At 37.9% G+C, this 19,191-nt stretch overlaps 1 protein-coding gene across 2 annotated transcripts; it reads left to right on the top strand.

Annotated features, from left to right (window-relative positions):
* Nucleotides 1-1,660: 1,660 nt before the first annotated feature.
* dlec1 (DLEC1 cilia and flagella associated protein) lies at nucleotides 1,661-18,674 on the top strand. 2 transcript variants are annotated; one of them, XM_028434453.1, is made up of 39 exons: nucleotides 1,661-1,747; nucleotides 4,511-4,708; nucleotides 4,785-4,910; nucleotides 4,996-5,155; nucleotides 5,265-5,378; nucleotides 5,466-5,557; nucleotides 5,728-5,948; nucleotides 7,022-7,106; nucleotides 7,190-7,277; nucleotides 7,467-7,640; nucleotides 7,720-7,856; nucleotides 7,984-8,076; nucleotides 8,176-8,266; nucleotides 8,353-8,515; nucleotides 8,693-8,885; nucleotides 9,009-9,085; nucleotides 9,196-9,358; nucleotides 9,459-9,552; nucleotides 9,657-9,787; nucleotides 9,870-10,031; nucleotides 10,145-10,275; nucleotides 11,041-11,191; nucleotides 11,279-11,395; nucleotides 11,492-11,613; nucleotides 11,702-11,893; nucleotides 11,983-12,050; nucleotides 12,489-12,640; nucleotides 13,833-13,948; nucleotides 14,045-14,115; nucleotides 14,935-15,134; nucleotides 15,588-15,743; nucleotides 15,833-15,955; nucleotides 16,051-16,145; nucleotides 16,281-16,368; nucleotides 16,500-16,703; nucleotides 16,788-16,949; nucleotides 18,018-18,168; nucleotides 18,280-18,397; nucleotides 18,485-18,674. In XM_028434453.1, the coding sequence occupies exons 1-39, from the start codon at nucleotides 1,697-1,699 to the stop codon at nucleotides 18,600-18,602; spliced, it is 5,148 nt and encodes a 1,715-aa protein (XP_028290254.1). In that variant the 5' UTR covers nucleotides 1,661-1,696; the 3' UTR covers nucleotides 18,603-18,674. The 2 variants fall into 2 exon arrangements, with proteins under 2 accessions (XP_028290254.1, XP_028290255.1); XM_028434454.1 differs by having other exon boundaries at nucleotides 1,736-1,808.
* The last annotated feature ends 517 nt before the right edge of the window (nucleotides 18,675-19,191 follow it).

Genomic DNA, 19,191 nt, shown 5'->3' with positions numbered 1-19,191 from the left:
GTTTGTGACTGTCAATAAATGTGTTTTATTGATCCTCCTGGTTATCAGTTTTGACCTACTACTCTGTCTTGTGAACTCTTGTGCTGAGCCAAGTGTGGAAAGAAATGCTTCGTCAAGCACATCAACAGAAAGCTCACAGCACACACAAACAATGGCTTCTTTGAGAGAAACTTGTAGGCACTGCAGTGACTCTCAGGAGGGTTTAGTCCTTGGCCTTCACCAGGTTTTTAAAATAAGAAGCTATTTTGCATACAAATCTAATTACAGAAATGGCAAACTGACGCAACAATATGTTTTGTTTCAGCTCCTTGCGTAAGGAACGCAATTGTGATATTATATGAAAGGTTGGCATATGTGGGTGAAGGTTTAGTAAACATGGTGCTTGGAGTCTCTAAGGTAATGGTAGGCACAGGTTGTTGTGAAAGTCAGGACTGGAATATTACCAGCATCTCAAGACACCAAACCACAAACATGTGGTATGAAGGAAATAATACTAGGTGTTACAGAGGCTTCCAGAACCAGACTTTCAAATTCATTTTACAGTTTTTTTCTCAGTCGCTTTGGTATATTTCTTAAATTCTGCTCAACATTTGCATAACAGTCTCTAAATTATCTCAGAAAACTGTGGTCACTCATGGATCTAAAGCTTCACACATTTCCCCCTTTGTTAAAGGAAATCAAGATTCACCTGGGAGCAATTTACCAACTCAGGACAGATTTAGACCAAATACATGAATTAAAATACAGTTTAGAAATATGTTTGACACAATATGACAATTTGTTCAACCATTTTACATGCAATGAACTAATGTCTAAATGTTTTAAGGTGGTACACAACAGAGACCCATATAATACATTTTGATCAACACGACATAACAATTGATAACGTAGGAAACAGCAGAGAATTGTACAAAATCATGTGCAAAGACAAAAACTTTGCAACTTATAAAAAAATAATTTAGAAATAGCTTTTATTATTATTATTATTATTATTATTATTATTATTATTAGTGATGTGAAGACTGAATACGTAGTTTTGAGAAATGTCACAAAGCGACGGAGAAAAACAGTTGGATTTCAAGTGAAATATATCAATCATTAATTCATTCATTTAATGATTTATTAAGAATTAAAATAAAAAATAAAATGCTAACTTGTCTTTATTTTCTGCTACCTTGTAAATATGAGGCATATACATTCAATAGTTTCTATATTCTTTTTATGTTCTTTCTTATCTTCTATTTGAAAGTAAATCCTGCCTGTCGCCATGACAACCTAAATCTCATTGTACATGTGTGCCATAGTGTGAGTTTTTACTGTCGTACGGTTGTCGAGCATCATTTAGAAGTGTGTTTATATCTTGTGTTGTGCAGTAGTTGATGTTAGCTGGTCTTATAATACACTGATAATCCATGTCTTGAATCAACTGTTTATTACCATGTAAAACATATTTTACTTTTACTTGAAGCCATTATAAATGTGCCAAACACTCACAACGCTTTAAACGGGAGAATGTTGTCTTTATTTTATTAATAATAATAATAATAATAATAATAATAATAATAATAATAATAATAATAATAATAATAATAATAAATAAAAAAAAAGGGTTCTTTTAACATAAGCACCGCTGTTTGGCTTCGTGCAAACACCCAGTTCTATGTTGACAGGTAGTCATGGTAACGCAGGCTAAGCGATGACAGGATCGAATGACTTCACGAAGCTACGACGGTCAGAAACAACTAAAGTAGGTCAAATATATAAACATTCACCATAGGATCCTAAGTACGCAACATTTGTGACCAAAAGTGAGTTTCTTGTTATATTGTAAATTTGAATGATTCGGCTAAAGTCCTGAATTAAGATTAGCTCCTACGCACAGCACGTGCTCCACGTGTTGGGAGGGACTCACTTAATTACGTCCATTAAACTCTGAGCATTTAACTTACATATTATTCCTCTACTTGTTCAACAAGCACACACATAAGTTAACATGCTAACTAGCTTAACTTTAACTCCATTGTCTGAAGTCTGACTGATAAACAGAGACGTTTCTGTGTGCCATCAGTGTGCTGTGGTATCTGGCCTGCTTAGAGTGATCTGACCAGAACCGACAAGGATAGAGTTCTGTAAATTATAACATATCATAGCCAGACCAGAAGCGTATAGAGAGAGAGTTGCGACAACGAAAAGTCCAAAATCCTTCACCGTCACGTGATTCATGTAAGACTTAATTCGTACCCCGGTAGTCACTGGCGGCCTATTCAAATCAATTGACATCACTGGAATTTTTGGTAATTTGGCGTCAATAACTGCATTATTGGGAATATTTTCTACATTGTTGGCCTATTATTACCTTCTGCGTGCTTTCAATCTCACAGGGTTTCTAACTTCCCTTTCCTTCTGCCATGATCATAATTAGCTGAGTTTATACATGATATTTACAGGTAGGAGAAACTCAAAGCTTAAAAAAATTCAATCTATAAGTTACCTTTTTGCTTAAGCTTGCTGTTCAGAAATCTGAAATATGCACCAGCGGTATAAATTCATAGCAATATCACAAAAATAGCTTTCTTCATTGTTGTTGTTGTTGTTGTTTAACGTTAAATTTATCATCCCAGCTCGTAAAAAAATTCCATTTCTCATTTTTCACTCATCACTGTAGAATCATATGTACTAAAGTTATATTGAATTCATTCATTTAATTCACTACAGCAAAAATAAATGACGTTTGAAAGTGTTTTATTTATTTATTTTATTTTATTTTTTCAAACTTATTTTCTCTAATTCCACAACATTGGATGAAATGGCATTAATATAACTGAACCTTAAGGTTAACGCTGTGTGTTACTTTATCCAGTAACGTGAGCATATCCTTACCCGTTATCTGCTTTTTTACCTTAATCTAATAGTTTAGATAATCCACTAACATGCTTTAATGCACACGTTAATGAGTTTATATATGTTGATAATAATAATAATAATAATCATATCCAATATGATTATATAAACGTCTTACTGTTCAAAAATGCATCACAAACTCTCTCTGCTGTGGCTTCAAATTTGTGAAATTTGTGTCAGAATTTTACTTATCTTGTTAAGGAATAATATTTAATAAAAAATAAATGATATGTTAGGACACAATAAAACATCTTATTTACCTGAAACTGTGAAATACAGTGAGAGGATGCACATTACTCTGCAGTGTTTGGCTGAATTTGAGACCATCTAAGTCAGGGTAGTCTACTCTTACAGAGGCCAATGTGTCATTTGTGGCAATGCATGGAGGCTCCTGACTGCTGCTCTATTTATATTCTCCTTTACAATGTTGTCGTGCTGTTTTAAATGGTTTGTTCATGTACCCCCTATGACAATATGCGTACCCCTGGGAGTACCCGTACCTTACTTTGGGAAGCTAGGTTATAGAATGGTCACTCATCAAAACTCAGTTTTTCATACTAGCTTTTAACTTAGAAAGTGTCTATTTGTACGGTTGCTGTACGAACAACCCCCGGTGCTAATGGTACGGTTACCAAAGTACACGTACGTAGCGTCTTAGGGTTAGGGTTAGGTTATAACCCAATATCGCAACAATTTTTAGGGTTAGGGTTAGGTTTAGTCTTAGTCACGTGACCTAAACTGGCCAGATAGAATGTCGGTATCGTGATACAGCAATCGTACAGATTGCCACTGCCTTTAACTTATGATTGTTATGTACAGTATTTTCTGTATTTACCTTTGTTGTCGTTAGCTTCTTTTTCAACTTGTGTAATTGTTTTAACTGTAAACTGTCTGTGTTTTTTTTAAAAAAGTGCGTTTATAAGTAAAATTTATTATTATTATTATTATTTATGAAGTTGGAAAGCCGGAATATACAGTATGGTGGTGTTTTGCTGTATTATTTTCAAAATGTTCCAGTAATAATCATATGGTATGGCAGATGTAAGGAGAATAACAAAACAGAAAAAGAAAAAAATGGGGAGAGTGCGAGTAATTACCGATATGCATCCCCCTTGTTAAAAACAAAACAAATCGCCTACTGGGTATACCGGGAACTTGTGCAAAGGTTCCGCGCTGTTTGTTTTTTTAGTGCGTCATATTACTGTCATTAAATAATCACAATTAATGCGATAAAGTTCCAGCACTAGTTTAAAGTAAACACATGGAGACTGTGATCATCAAATTAAAAGGGCAGTACGCATTAAACACTAAATAATAACAATGATTCTATTGCCACTTGTATCAATTTAAAATCCAAAATAAACATTTACTCTGTTCAATTTCCTTTTAAAATACTGCATTACAGCTGTAGATGGTGAGAAAATGTTGAACTAAAGTATTTTTGACTCGAGTGTTTTAAAGCACCACGAAACTACATCTTTCAAAATGAAGACGTGGTTTCAGTGTGTCTGCAGGTTAAACCAAGCCTGCTGCTTAAACCTGGTCAGAAAGTTTGCACCACAGACTGTGTTTCCTTGGCAACTAAGGTGTTTTCTCTTTGATGAAACAGGAGCAAGCGCTTCGGAAAATGGATGAATCGATCCACTTTGATCTCGGTTCAACTGAGGTTAAACCTGAGGATGAACCTGAGTTGGGTTTAATGAAACACCCCCCAGCTGAGTTAGCAATGCCGGAGGAAACACAGACGAATCAGAGGCACCGTGACCTGATTGTAGACGGCAAAAGACCGGCATCAAGAAAGCACCAGGTTAGTTCCACTCTGCCTTTTTACTCATTTTACTTTATAAGTAACCAATAACACCCTTGTTTTCATTATTTTACAGGACATTTCTCACATATTGGTGAGCATTTTTAACGACATTTACACTGAAGACATCCTGGGGACAAACACTGTGTCAAACCATGGAGGAAGCAGCTTTCATGATGAATATTTCCAAGAACGAGAACAGGTGTTTGCCTAACACACCCACACACACCCATACACACCTTAATGTTAATAAAACTTGTGCTAAATATTCTGTTTCAATCACTCAGGCTCATTTGGAATATGAACGGTGTATAAATGAAACAGACATGCTGGAAAAACTCATCATCCAGGCCAGGGATAGAGCTGGAGCCACAGAAAAACATGCCTATGAGAAGATGAGGGAGGAGATGAAAGTTGGGAGTTATGATAATTTTATCATTCCATCAGGTGATTCATGCATGCCGACACTTATCCGAAATACGAGACATTGATATCTGCAAATTGATGCTATTTACACACGCTACGCACCGATGCTATCTTTTATGTGTTTTTTCAGTTACATCGGCTTTTCCCTGGTGTATTGATCAGGACTTGCTTCAAAAGAATAACCTCATCTCCCCCAGTGACTACATACCTCTGGAAGAACTCAAAAAACACACACCGGATTCTGGTACCAAAACTATGAAATGCAACTTTATTGACCAGTGACCAGTGTGAGTAAATACATTTACATTCTATTCTATTTGTTTCCCGTCAGTGAGCTGTGATCCATCCACGTCAACCATCGCAAAAACTGTTGTGGACACGAATGAAATGGAAAGACGACGGGGAACGAAAACTCTCAGAGAGGTAAGCTGGCTTAACAAGAATCTGTCACTGGTAGAAAGACACTTGAATCATTGTTATTAATGAATTATTATTGGGCATGGTAAACATTTCCTGAGGATTTTAAAGAGACAAGGTTGTTTTTGTTTTTTTTGTGCACTTTTGACAACAATTTTTTTTTTTACTTGCTGCAGAAGTCAAGCCAGATCAAACCCAAACCAAAGTGGAAGGATGAGCCAAGTGTGAAGGATCAAGCAGAAGGTTTAGAGGAACTGCAGAGGCTGAAAGATCGACAGAGCTTCCTCTGCAATCCACGATTCCGTCCTGCCAACGCGCAGCGCGGAGGCACTTCTCTAGTTCGGCCTCGAACACAGTTCAGCGCTGATCGAGAGAAAAAAGGAATAAAGGAGAAAAGGTTGGACAATTATTTAATCATTTTTGAGTTACTAAAGTTTGCCATGGAATTGCTTCTGCTTTTAAACAGTTTTTATTTTAGCGGATGAAAACTAGACTAAGATCAAACAACTCCAATGACAAAAAACAGGAATAAAACTGATTTACATTTATGTTAAATTATAAAACTAGATGAAAATGTGGTTTCATGAGCTGCAGGTCTCTGTTGTTAAGCTACTGATTAGAGTTGCAGACCTGAGTGTCACATTTTAACTTTGGAAATACTGTCAAATCAGTGAGATATTATCTAAAATATCTCCTATTCCAGATATGGGCAACTAGTGGCTGGGGGGTTCACATGCGGCCCTCGGCTCATTTTTGTGCAGCCCCTAAAGTAAATGCCCAAAATGACTCCAAAATACAACCAAAAAATGTACAAAGAACAGAAAAAAAACACAAAAAACAAAACAATTGCTGTTCAAAATTACATGAAAATACAAAAAAATTGACAACTTACTACAAAAACACACAAGATGGCGAGAAATGAATTACTGAAAAATATATAAAACAGTAATAAAATTACACAAAATGAATAAACCAAAATCCCACAAAACAATACACAGAATGACAGAAAAATAACAACAACTAGAATGATGAAAACACAACAAACAACAACAAAAATTCACAAAACAACAACAAGAATGATAGAAAACACACCAAACAACAACAAGAATGATAGAAAACACACCAAACAACAACAAAAATTCACAAAACAACAACTAGAATGATAGAAAACACACCAAACAACAACAAAAATTTACAAAACAACAACAAGAATGATAGAAAATACACAAAACAACAACGAAAATTAATAAAACAACTAGAATGATAGAAAACACACAAAACAACAACGAAAATTAATAAAACAACAACTAGAATGATCTATAATGCAAAGCTTCTTTTTGAAATCACTAAAATATTGCTGACAACCAAATCAAGGTGATCATCCAAATAAAAAACTATGAGTTAGGTAGACTTGCTGTTCCATCTAACACTTTCTCACACTCGGACGTTGTGTTTCTTCCCCTGTTAAAGCCACCCTGAGGATCCTGTCCCAGTATTCTGTGCGGAACCCTCCGTGGTTGTTTTTAAAGACTACAACGTTGGACATGTGTATGAGGTCGGTTTTACTTATTTATCACACTGTGCACACAGACACAGGATTCATGCTAGCATGCTGTGTTTTGTTGTGTCTCCTTTCAGACTACACTGGTACTGAAGAACGTGACTTCCTCAAGTCGCCATGTCCGTGTCCTTCCCCCTACCACGCCTTCCTTTACCATTGGATTAGGTGAGCCTTTTTTTTTTTTTTTACAGGTTTTTTTGAATCTGTAGCCATGAGTAAACAGATTGTATGAGTAAGCTGGGAAACATTTTAGGAATGAATTCAGTGTGGCTTGGCAGCAGCAGCTCTGAACAGTAGCACCATCTGCTGTAATGGATTCAGTCATTCAGTTTTAAAGCTCATTTGTTTTGGCAGGACAATTTCCTGGTGAAGGTGGCGTTGTTGCCCCTGGGATGAGCTGCGTGTACACCGTGCGTTTTACTCCAGACTCACTGGGAGATTACAAAGACTTTCTGGTGGTGGAAAGCCAGGCTGAGCGCCTTCTTGTGGTCCCCATCGAGGCATGGAGACCACCTCCTGTACTTACTCGTAAGAGCCGCTCAGAATGAATAAATTCGCATTGCTGTTATTGATCAACCTCAACAATTTATTTCTAACTTCTGTTCAGTACCAAGACTTCTGGACTGTGGATATTGTCTGGTTGGAGGAGTGAAGTTCGTTGAATTCCCCTGCCAAAATATTGGCCTCAGCACGGGGACTTTCTGCATCATTCCTAAGAGCCAGTGGCCATCTTCTAATCTAAGGGTAATCTGTCTCACTTAGAAGCACTTATAATATCAAAGAGACCCAAAATTGCAGTCAATCATATTCATGGTTTATTGCCTTTTCATCCAAAGAACAGCCATGTACTAATAAGTCTTTCTTCCCACAGTCTTTGGTTAGAAGCCATTTTTCTGAGCAGCCACCCTTTGCTATCAGCCCCTCTCTGTTTAAGCTAAAGCCAGCAGAGTCTACTACTGTGGAAGTAAGCACATTTTTGCCTGTTTAAAAAAACTACCATCATACCATTAGATTTTCTATTTTGGATACCAAAGGTCCACATCTAACCTTTATCTGTTTCCAGGTGGTTTTCATTCCCACCAATACAGAGAAAAGCCATCAGGATTTTACTATCGTGTGCGACAACTGCCAGGTGAAAGACATTTCTATTGAAGGTGAGTAGCTCATTATATACAGTTGTTCCTCTGGTATGAAGTAGTAAAGTAAATCCGTGTGTGTGTGTGTGTTTTTTTAACAAAAGGTACAGGCCAACTTGTCGCCCTTGAACTTCTGTCTGTATCTGGTGAGAATCAGCCGCCTGTGGTTGGAGAGACTCGTGACCTCACCGCGGATCACTTTGTCCGGTTCAGTCCATGCAATCCTCACTCTGTGCAGCAGAAGACGCTCGTCATTCGGAATAATGTGTGAGTTTCACATCTTTATGTGTTGTTTATGTAAAGTATAGATTTTGGCTACATTGATGGTAGTTATAGTTAATGCTTGAATCAAATGTCAAAGTCACTGATCCTGCTCACAAATCCCAGTTATTTTAAAGCAATAATTGATTTCTTGTGTTTGTTTTTCTTCTTCTGGGGATGAAGCCACTTGGAGCTGCCCTTTTCCTGGCAGATTATGAAGCCAAACCTGCACCCATTACACCCAAGCGACATCCTTCAATCCTCCAATATCCAGTTCCATTTAGCTTCCGATGATGTTTTCCACGTTAGTCCCTCAGAGGGCCTTTTAGGGCCCTGTCAGGACCAAGAGTTCATCCTAACATTCTGTCCCAAAGAGGTAGGAAGACTCAGAAAACATCTACAGTATATTTAAAGCATCTATGTCTACGTGGACTGTTGTTATGTGTATCCGTTATCAGATGTAACCTAACACTTGATTTTTCATTGTGTGTTTCTAAAGTTACGAGAATACCACAGTGTGTGTCACTTAGTCCTGATGGATATACCACCGCAGCCACCAGAACTGAATGAGAACAGGTAAAGTTATGCAACAGCTTCATTTGAAGATCTCTGAAACTTACAGGCCTTTACTTTAGCCTTAAAAAGTTACAAATGTGTTTTTTTGTGTACGATTAATGAAACTATAGCCCCCTTCAAACTGTGGAGACCAGCTCCAAGCTCACCAGTGTAATCACAATGGAGATAGAAGTGAAAGGGTCAGCAGAGCTGTACCAGATCCAGCTGGAGCCGTACGCCATCGTGATTCCAGGGGAGACTTACATGGGCTCAGCCATTTGCAGGAATTTTAAGGTTTTTTTTTTTTTTAAATCCTTGCTCGATATTAGATGTGAATCAAATCATTGTTTTTTTCACGTCAAAGTTATTTATCTCTCTGTCATGTGTGCGTCAGATGTGGAACCACAGCAAGACATTCATCTTGTTTGAATGGGAGAGGATGAATAGCTGCCACCTGATGGAGGTGGTGCCATCAACTGGTAGAATCGGTGAGTCAGACACACTCAGAAATATATTATTTGTCACTTACTGTGTTTGTTATTGATATTTATATGTTTTTTTGTTCTCAATTATTTCATGGGGAATCGTACAGAGGAGAACGAATGTTTTGATTTTGATCTGATCGTGACTGGAGGGAAACCTGAGAGATTTGTTACCAATTTAGTTTGTCACATCCAGCACCACCCCGAGCCCGTCACTTTGCCTGTGGAAGTCTCCTTTAAAGTAAAGATTGAACACATAAATTACTCTTTGTTACTGTGGGACTTTTGGTCACTTTTTTTATGTGTTCTGTGAATCGAAAAAGGGTCCAGTGATACATGTGAACGTGCCCAGTGTGGACTTTGGACTTGTAAGGCTAAGCGAGGAAAGTAGGACCACCATCCTGCTCACCAACCCTACACAGCTAGAGGCCTCCTGGACCCTGGGGGAGAGGCTTGTTCACCAACAGGACCTCAAAGACACTCAGGTAGAGAGAAACACCTGTGAAAACAATACACTCAATGCAGGCGTGTGTTTTTAGCTGGTTTGTGTTTCAGCCTTACACGTATCACTCCATGAGCAAACTTTGTTTGTCCTTAGATCTCTGTGGAGCCGTGCAGCGGTGTCCTGCACCTGTTGACCTCGTGCAGTGTGGACGTGGTCTTCAGACCTCGCTACCATCAACAATTCCAAACAATCCTTGAGCTGAATGTGAAGAATGGGACAGGATGGTAAAAATACAATCAATCATGGTTCTTCTTCAGATGCTTTTCTCTGCATGATAAACAAGTGTGACACGACATGGTGGTCGACAACTAGAATATTTGATTTTCCTGAAGAAAATGCAAGTGAGGATGCAGCTGCTGGCCCACGTTGTCAACACTGCATCAGCATTAGCCTCTCATTAGCATTAGCTCAGAATTAGCATTAGCCTAGCATTAGCATTAACATTAGCATTAACCTAGTATAAACATTAGCCCAGAATTAACATTAGCTTAGCATTAGCCTACCATTAACTCAGCATTGACTTAGCATTAGTTTAGCATTAACGTAGCATTAGCCTCGCATTAGCCTAGCATTAACATTAACCCAGCATTAGCTTAGCATTAGCCAAACAGTATCCTTGCATAAGCTTAGCATTAGGCATTAATATTAGATTAGCGTTAGCTAAGCTTTAGCTTAGCATTAGCTTAGCATTAGCTTAGCATTAACCTAGCATAAGCCTAGCCAATGAACCCTCTGTGAAATAATGCAGAGCATAATGAAAGTGTTTGAATAGGTTGAAGGATCTAAAATAATGTAAATAAAATTTTAAAAAAGTGTACTGTCATGGTGGTAGAATTGCATGATAATTACAATTATTAAACTCCCTATGTGCTCATTATTTGGCCAAAGATGATATAAAAGTAGATTAAATAATAATAGATATATAGTATTATACAGCAGGAGCAGTACTGACATTAATAGTAATCATATGATCGTCTTTTTTCCCACAGTCAGCTGTCAGTGCATGCAGTTGTGCAGTCCCCTCAGGTGTGCCTGCTGAGCTGTAAAGTGAACTTCTCTGACTTATTCATGGGAATTCCTACTAAGAGGTCCGTCACACTTTTCAACCAGACTCTGCTGCCCTCACACTTCAGCTGGATGGTGCGCCGCAGTTTGTAAAACGTTTGACCCCGACAATGTTGCATTAAATCAAAGTCAACGTTTCACATAATTTGTTTTTTTTTTCAGGCCCAGCTCAAGGGTCGACAAGCATCTCTCTGCACTGTCAGTTTTGACCCATCGTCTGGTACCCTGGGTCCTAATGCCAGCGCAGAAATCACACTCACTTTAACGTCGCACACAGACGTAAGTACGGGATGTTAAGAGATGATTTTATTCCATGTGTCTGCACTGCTACTATATTTTAACCCTCCCTTCATCCTCCTGTGTTATTTACTACAGCTGGAGCTAAATGAGGTGGCCGCTCTTTGTGAAGTCCAAGGAATGAAACATCCTGTTGTTTTATCCATTTTTGCTTCCAAATCTAAAACGCTCAGCGTGTCCTTCTCACTGCCCGCTGACAGGTAGCAGCTTTTAATTCATGCTTGCAGATGCCTCCGATATATTCTACTCTAGGAACCTAATTCACCTCTGTTTATTTGGTCTTTCTAGCTCCTCAAAAGACGATCAAATCCCTTCGACGATGGAACTTGATTTTGGGAAGGATGTACTTTTGAAAAGTGCTGTTACCAAGCAGTTACAGATCACTAATCAGACGCCTATTGCAGCACCTTTTACTATTGAGGTGGAGTATTTCACCTGCTCTGCCTCTCAGTCTCAGATAAATGACCGAAGAGAAAAAAGGTGACAAACTACCTCACTGGTTTTAATATTTAACAAAAACAACACTGCTGAGAGTGAAGCATAACATGTTCCTTATCCATTTATCACAGGTTCACTTATGTCAGCAAAACTCTTCACTCAGTTCAGGCTAAAAAAGTGGAAGATAAAGCACAACAAGGTATGTTTTAGATCTTACAGACACTCTAAATCTGTATGAAAAAAATTGATGAAAAATGATGAACTTAAAAGTCAACATTTTCAAGAACTTTAAAGGTTTATTTTTAGATAACATAAATAACTTTATAATTCTTAGCATGTAATTACTTAATTCAATTAAGTTGTACTTAAGTTGTGTTTTTAAGTTACGCTTATACTTATACACAAATATAGTTTCATTTACTCAAAAAATATTTGTTTTTGAAGAACATATTACACCAACTTGACATAATTAAGTTAGTAGAACTTTTTCTATAATTCTGAGAATAAACTACTCAATCTTTTCAATTACTTTGAATATTCAGGTATATTTTGTGCATTATTTAAAGCAAATGGAAATACTGTGCTGCCATACTTGGTATAAAGAGGTAAAAATCACTTTATATCTCCTGTGTCTCAGAGTTTATCAGTGACCTACTGGCTCATGGAAAAGGTGCAGCGTTTTTGGTTCAGCCTCCAACAGGGACACTGGGACCGTTCCAGACTCAGATTGTAGATGTGACGGCTTACAACGACCTGTGGGGAGAATACAGAGATCACCTCATCTGCAAAGTATGATTATTATCTATGCATGCACACTCGAGTGGCTCACAAAATGAACTTTCACCAAATTTTGCCAGATTGCTTTTTGCCTTGTTCCAATTGATGCTGTGCGTATCTGTACCAAAAATGGAGCCAATTGCTGCACATTTAGGGGAGACTTAAATCACTATGTGACAAACTATGTGCTGATTTTTCTATTTTCAGGAATAGTGTTTGAACTGTTCTAATGTTCTCTCTCATTTAGTATAACTACAGGGAGATATTATTAATGAGCAAACTTATCTTTATATTGTTCACATTTCTGACAGAGGTGTAAAGAGTATTGATGTATCCTACTCAAGTAGAAGGACTGTTACTTGATTGAAATTGTTCTCAAGTACAGGTACAAGTATGTCATACATAAAATACTCAAGGACAATTAAATAGTACTCACAGTAAAAGTTACTAGTTGCTTTCACCCCCTATGTTTATTTTTGGTAATAAATCTTGACACGATTCCCTTGCGTACAGTAAATATCTAATGTATAAACTTAAAAAGGAAGAGGCCAAATCTTTCACGATTAGAGACTTCATTCATTTTCCATAAAGGCATCTGTATAAAATAAAAGTTGAAATGTAAATTATCTTTAAAAAAAAACTAACACCAATGAATTCAATTGAAAATGAAAAAATTCTCAGGCTGTTTTGGTGCCGACATTTAATCTCTATGATGTGATGCATTTGATAGCTGTCCGGTAACTTCATTTTTTGTAGTTTCACAATGTCCGCTGATCATTTTGAAACCGAAAACAATAATTTACTCAGTAACGGTTGGGTGTAGAATGACTTAACTTCTTTTAAAACGTACTTAAGTACAAGTAAATTTAGTGATTTAGAAATATACTCAAAAAAGTACCAATAAAAAACTCAATTACAGTAACGTGAGTACTTGTAATCCATTACTTTCACCTCTGATTTCTGATATGTGTTAAAGTTGTGCATTCTTTGGTTGAGCGATAAAACTAGTGGAAAAGTGTGCCACCATTCAACATTTTTGGTAACAATGTTCAAAATGTCAATAGGAACAAGGAAAAAATGTGATCTGGCAAAAATGTGAAAACTTTTACTTCCAGTACATATTCTGAACCACCCTAATGCACACAGCCAATCACAGGTGCTCGTGTTGAGTTCTAATTGCATTGTTTGGTTTGCTGTGCTACAGGTGGGAGACTTGGAGGCTACGTTTATTCCCATGCAGATGACAGTCAAAGGATGTCCGCTGTTTTTTCAGATGAAAGGGCCTCGTCACGAGAACCACCATGAAGGACCAATCATACAGTCATTATCAGAGTCTATTTCTTCTCATCTCTTCTGTTTCACGTCCTGTTCCTTGACATTTGATGACGTTTTTTCTGTTTTTTCTATGCCCACTAGGTTTGGTACTCACCTTTCTGGAGGCGACACCGTGTCTCGTGCTCTCTGCATAAACAATCCCGGCGCCACTGGTACTTTACGTACTTTACATGTACTCTGTATTTATGTTCACTATCAATAACTTCTTTTATTTCTGAGTCCGAGAACCCCCTGTGTCTGACTGCATTTTGCTCAGAATTCTATGAAAAAACCACTCTAGAGCAGGGGTTCTCAACTGGGACCCACATTTTGCCACTGTCATTAAATCGCGACCCACTCTTTTTTTAGAATGCAAACAACCAAATTTAGTTTTTCAAAAATATCTGTGGAAAGCACACATATATGATCTTTTTAAAAACATGAATTCATATATTTTCCCGTCCAACATGTGTTTCACAGCATGCGTGTCAAAAGAAAAGTTTCTTTCAAAATAAAAGACAAGTTCAACATGAGAGACATATTCATTTTTGACCAGCTGTCCGCTACCCACTTTTGGGTCCCGACCCACCTGTTGAGAATCACTGCTCTAGAGCATTATGATGGAATTAATGAGCGATAACACACATTTTAAAGAAACCCATTGTAAACAAGTAGAACAGTAGAAACAGTATTTAGTGCCTCCTGAATGGATTTATTTCTATAGTTTTTATCATTTACATTCATCCACCGACCAAGACGGAGCCTTTAATTTCAGTTCATGTTCTAATCAACATAATTTCCATTATCATTATTTAATGATTATCATTTTAACTCTAAATAATTATTATAAACCCCCATTATTTTAATGTGGGCTTTCGTTTGTTAATTTTCCACTGTCTCTCTTTCAAGTACCCCCTGTAGTGCCATTACGTACCCCCACTGCAATAATGCATTTCATTTTGTCTGATCTGATTATGTATGCTCTGTAACAGACATTCGTTTAGACTGGGAGACTTACAACATAGATCAGGACGATCGCAAACTACCGGATGACGACGTAGACGCTTTCCCACTCGAAGATGCTGATGACACCGTGGTGCAGGAAGGAAATCCTAGCAACGGTTCAGATGTTTGGAAAAGGTCTTCGAATTCATCGTCTGAACGAACAAGCACCTCTTCTCAAAGCAAAGCAGTGGGTACTTTAGAAACCAGGACGTAGAATCAGGGGTGTCAAACTCATTTTAGTTCAGGGGCTAAATACGGTTTTAGGCGGCACTTCCAGTTATGAAATAGACTTAAAGCATGGAAGGCATCAGCAATATCTAAGCAGTGAAAGGTCCTTTGAATTAAATTTTTTTTGACCAATTTTTATTTTATTTGGGGAGATTTCGTGGAATATTTCAGAAAAATGGCAGGATTTTTCAAAAGATTTAGACAATTCAATGACAACCTACAACTGAATTATTTGGTAATTTACACAATGATTCATGTTTTCTCTGTCACTTTTACTTTTTCCTGTGGGCCGAATCGGATGCTTAAGGGCCTTATTTGGTCCTCGGACCTTGAGTTTGACACCGGATGTAGATAGACGATGTATATTCTTGCACATTTATCTACAAATCTTAATCTTTTCTAATGATTCCAGGATGCAGAAGAGGAAGAACCTATAATTGAAGATGATAAGGAAGAGGAGGATGGTTCTCATTCTTCTGCTAAAGAGGACAACCTCCCTTCTGTTCCTGTCCGACCTCATAAAGGAACCCTCTCAGATTACCCATACTGCATCACACCACAACAAATAGTAGGCTTGGAACACTTTTAAACAACATTCACTGTAAAAAAAAACAGTTGTCCGAATGGTGTTTTCTCTTTTGTCTTCTAACTCTTAAGGTGATTCCAGCAAAGAGCAGTCGAGTTATTCACGCGTCTTTCACTCCTTTGACTCTCTCCGGGTCTTCTGCTGAGTCCAGATGTGTAGGTTTGGCTCTGGGTTTTATGAGCCTGGACTCTAAGGTAACACGGTCATTGCTACAGTTTGTGTAAATCCTGCTAATCTTGACCCTTTTTACAATCTATTTTCACTTTTTATTTGCTCATGTGTGTTGCAGATGGATGCTTGTGTCCCGGGTAAAGTTAAAAGGCCTCAAGGTTTGGATTTAGAGCCTATCAAGATGGATCTACAAGCAGTCGTTAGGAATGCAATGTGAGCAATTACCTGTGTGTCATTCATACCCCTCCAACTTAATTTACGTTTCCTGGATTAAAAAAGGATGAGATGAGGTGAAATAAGTTTGGAGGTTGTCTGATTAAGCTATAGCTCTCCTCTTTTACGCTGCAGGCTGTTAGTGCATATGGAAGAGGACGATGGGGTGTTGGAGTTTAGAGCCACGGCTGGTGATTTACTGACGACGAAACCAGACAAGGAGGTTAGTGTGAGAAATCTCCCTCCACTAATAAGACGTTCCCTGACTCGAATGAGATATTGATCCTGAGGGTGATTGGTGTTTCAGCTTTGGTCATTTGTTTTTCTTTGTTGTTTTTTTTTTTTTTGCTGCAGTTAATCGTGAGAGAATTTGACACCACACAGAGTTTTCAGTTGAAAAACACTTTAGAAACGTCCGTGCAATTCCGACTGAGGACTCAGCCCCCGTTCTCAGTTGTCAAGTGGAGGCTCGGAACCAGAATCAGAACCAGCTCCTCAAAAGTTCCTTTACCAGTTGATAAACATCCAGTGGTGCTTAAAGCCCACCACAGCATGCAGGTGAAGCTCGTCTTTAATAGTGCAACGTGAAAGGCTAACGTATGAATGGGGATTTGTAAGAGCTTGTTTTTCTGTGAATACCAGGTGAAAGTGGCGTTTAGCTGCTCCCTGGCCCTACTGGACCTCACAGACAAGACTGAGGAGGAAATGCCACCAGGGGTGACGTTGATGCACTGTGCAAATGGACAGAAGAGGCTCAAGTTCCAACAAAATCTCCAGATCTGCTACAGTAACAACAATCAGCAGGTAAAGAGACTGACACACAAACGCTTAGGGTTGGGGTGAAATTACATTTTTCATTTACAATTACAATTACGTCTTCAGTTATCCATGTTCAATTACAACTCACTTATGATTATGGTGACTTTTTAATTTTTTTATTTACAACTAAAATTATAATTATTATTTTTCTCCTGAAAGTAAAAGACAATTATCTTCTCCATTATTAAAGTTAAATTACAATGAATCACAATTACTGATCCTGAAAGAAATAATGCCAAAATACTTAACTTGTGTTAGCTTTCTGTTAGCATCTCTCATGATAAAAGGTCAGTTTTGACCCATGTCTTAAATCAGCTGTTAGATATTATCTATCATCTAATTTGTTTCTCATCTCTTGGTTAACTTGTTAGACTTCCTTATTCATGAAAATATAGATATTAGTGTTTTTGGTGAGGGAATCTGAGCCTTTTTTATCCTCCGCCACGAAGTGAAAAAGGGGCATATACTGTAGGTTTGAGCTCCGTCCGTCCGTCCGTCCGTCTGTCCAAGTTAAAGGGGACAGTTTTTCTCAGAAACCGTTTGAGATAGCATAACCGAATTCGGTGTGTGGCTTCAGGGTATCAATACCTTGATGGAGTTCGAAAACGAGAAGCGCACAATTATTTTTTCTGTTCGAGGTATCTTCAAAGGGCACAGCTTTTCTTTGAAACCGTTTAAGAATATTTTCTTATGGACTTATGTATGTCATATTTGTAATTATTTAACAATTGTGCGACTACAATTATAATTTACCCCAACCTTGGTGTGAAGATTTACCGACAGATAGTGGGAAAACTTAATGTAAACATATTTTAATAATTAGTAACTAGACACGTGTAAGCCATAGAACTGTAACATGGTTCCCTTGTTTTGTGTTAATTTAAATTGTAACTGACATTTATTAAATGTAATTTCCATGCCAATTACAATTACAAAGTCAATTATCTGAACTGTTATAATTCAATAAGGATTACAACAGCAACATGTATATAATTACACCATAATTGTAATTGATTATCAGTGACTGTTTATAATGTTTGACGCTCTGTATAGACGGTTCCTCTCCGTGCATACTTGGATCTTTCTACTCTGAGTCTGTCTGATGAGAGCATCGACTTTGGCTTCTGCTACGTGGGGCAGACGCAAACTAGAGAAGTGAAACTCTGCAACCAGGGAGCTCGCACTTACTGGAAATCACATACAGGTAATGGTACACTTCCTTACTGACAGAAAAAATAATGATTTCTGAGGTCGCAAATACAGAAAAAAGGTCAACTCCATGTCTCTTATATTTGTCTGTTTTCCTCAAATGTAGAACCAGATGAAAAGGCGTCCACTGTGTTTAGTGTGACCCCAGACCTTGGTGAGCTCAGGCCAACAGAGCTGCACACTGCCAGTTGCAAACAGTATCTTCAAATCAGCTTCACTCCAAGGTAAGACAGTAGTAAAGCAACAAGCACGTTGAAACCTCCCACACAGCCTATGTATACGCTCATGTGTCTGATTCATGTGTGTTTCAGTGAGGACATCACATTCAGGGCTGTGGTTGTAATTCACTCTCCAACAGTGAAAACTCCACTCACTCTGCAGCTCCAGGGAACAGGATCCTTAGATGAGAAGTACAGAACAGAACTCTGATTCTGAATCAAAGTCAAGATGTTGGAATGCAAAGAAACACCAATAAAATATTGCACCGATGCTTCTCGTAAAAACCCCTTTCTTGTCATTTTCAGTGTATAAAAGTGAAATCTATACACCTTTGGATCTACTACGGAGATAAAACTAAGCACTTCATCACTAATGTGTGAACTACACAGAGAAAAATCCTTATTTGTCTACAACAGTGGCTTTGTTGAGAGATAATACAATAAACTTTATTGCATCAATGGGAGATTTGTGCAGTGGTGCAGCACAAGTGCATAACCGATCCATTTAAGACACACATAAACGACACACCTTATATAACAGACGCCCCAAGACATCAAAGGTGCACCATACACAATCATGTCAGGGTTACTGCATGTACTCAGTAATATACAGCAACAATAATATGTAGACGCAGGAGTAATGGATTAAATCTGCACAAACTGTTTTGTCAGTTTATTATGACATTATCTGTTGTGTTTTTCTTCAGCCCAAGCAGCAACGACTTTCAATTTAATTCTGGTGCATTCATGAATATCATTAGAACGACTGATGCAGCTGCAGATTTTCTAATGCCCATGTT

The sequence above is a fragment of the Gouania willdenowi genome, chromosome 20, assembly GCF_900634775.1.
Source record: "Gouania willdenowi chromosome 20, fGouWil2.1, whole genome shotgun sequence".
Lineage (NCBI taxonomy): Eukaryota > Metazoa > Chordata > Actinopteri > Blenniiformes > Gobiesocidae > Gouania > Gouania willdenowi.
This window is presented reverse-complemented; position numbering and strand designations above follow the sequence as displayed.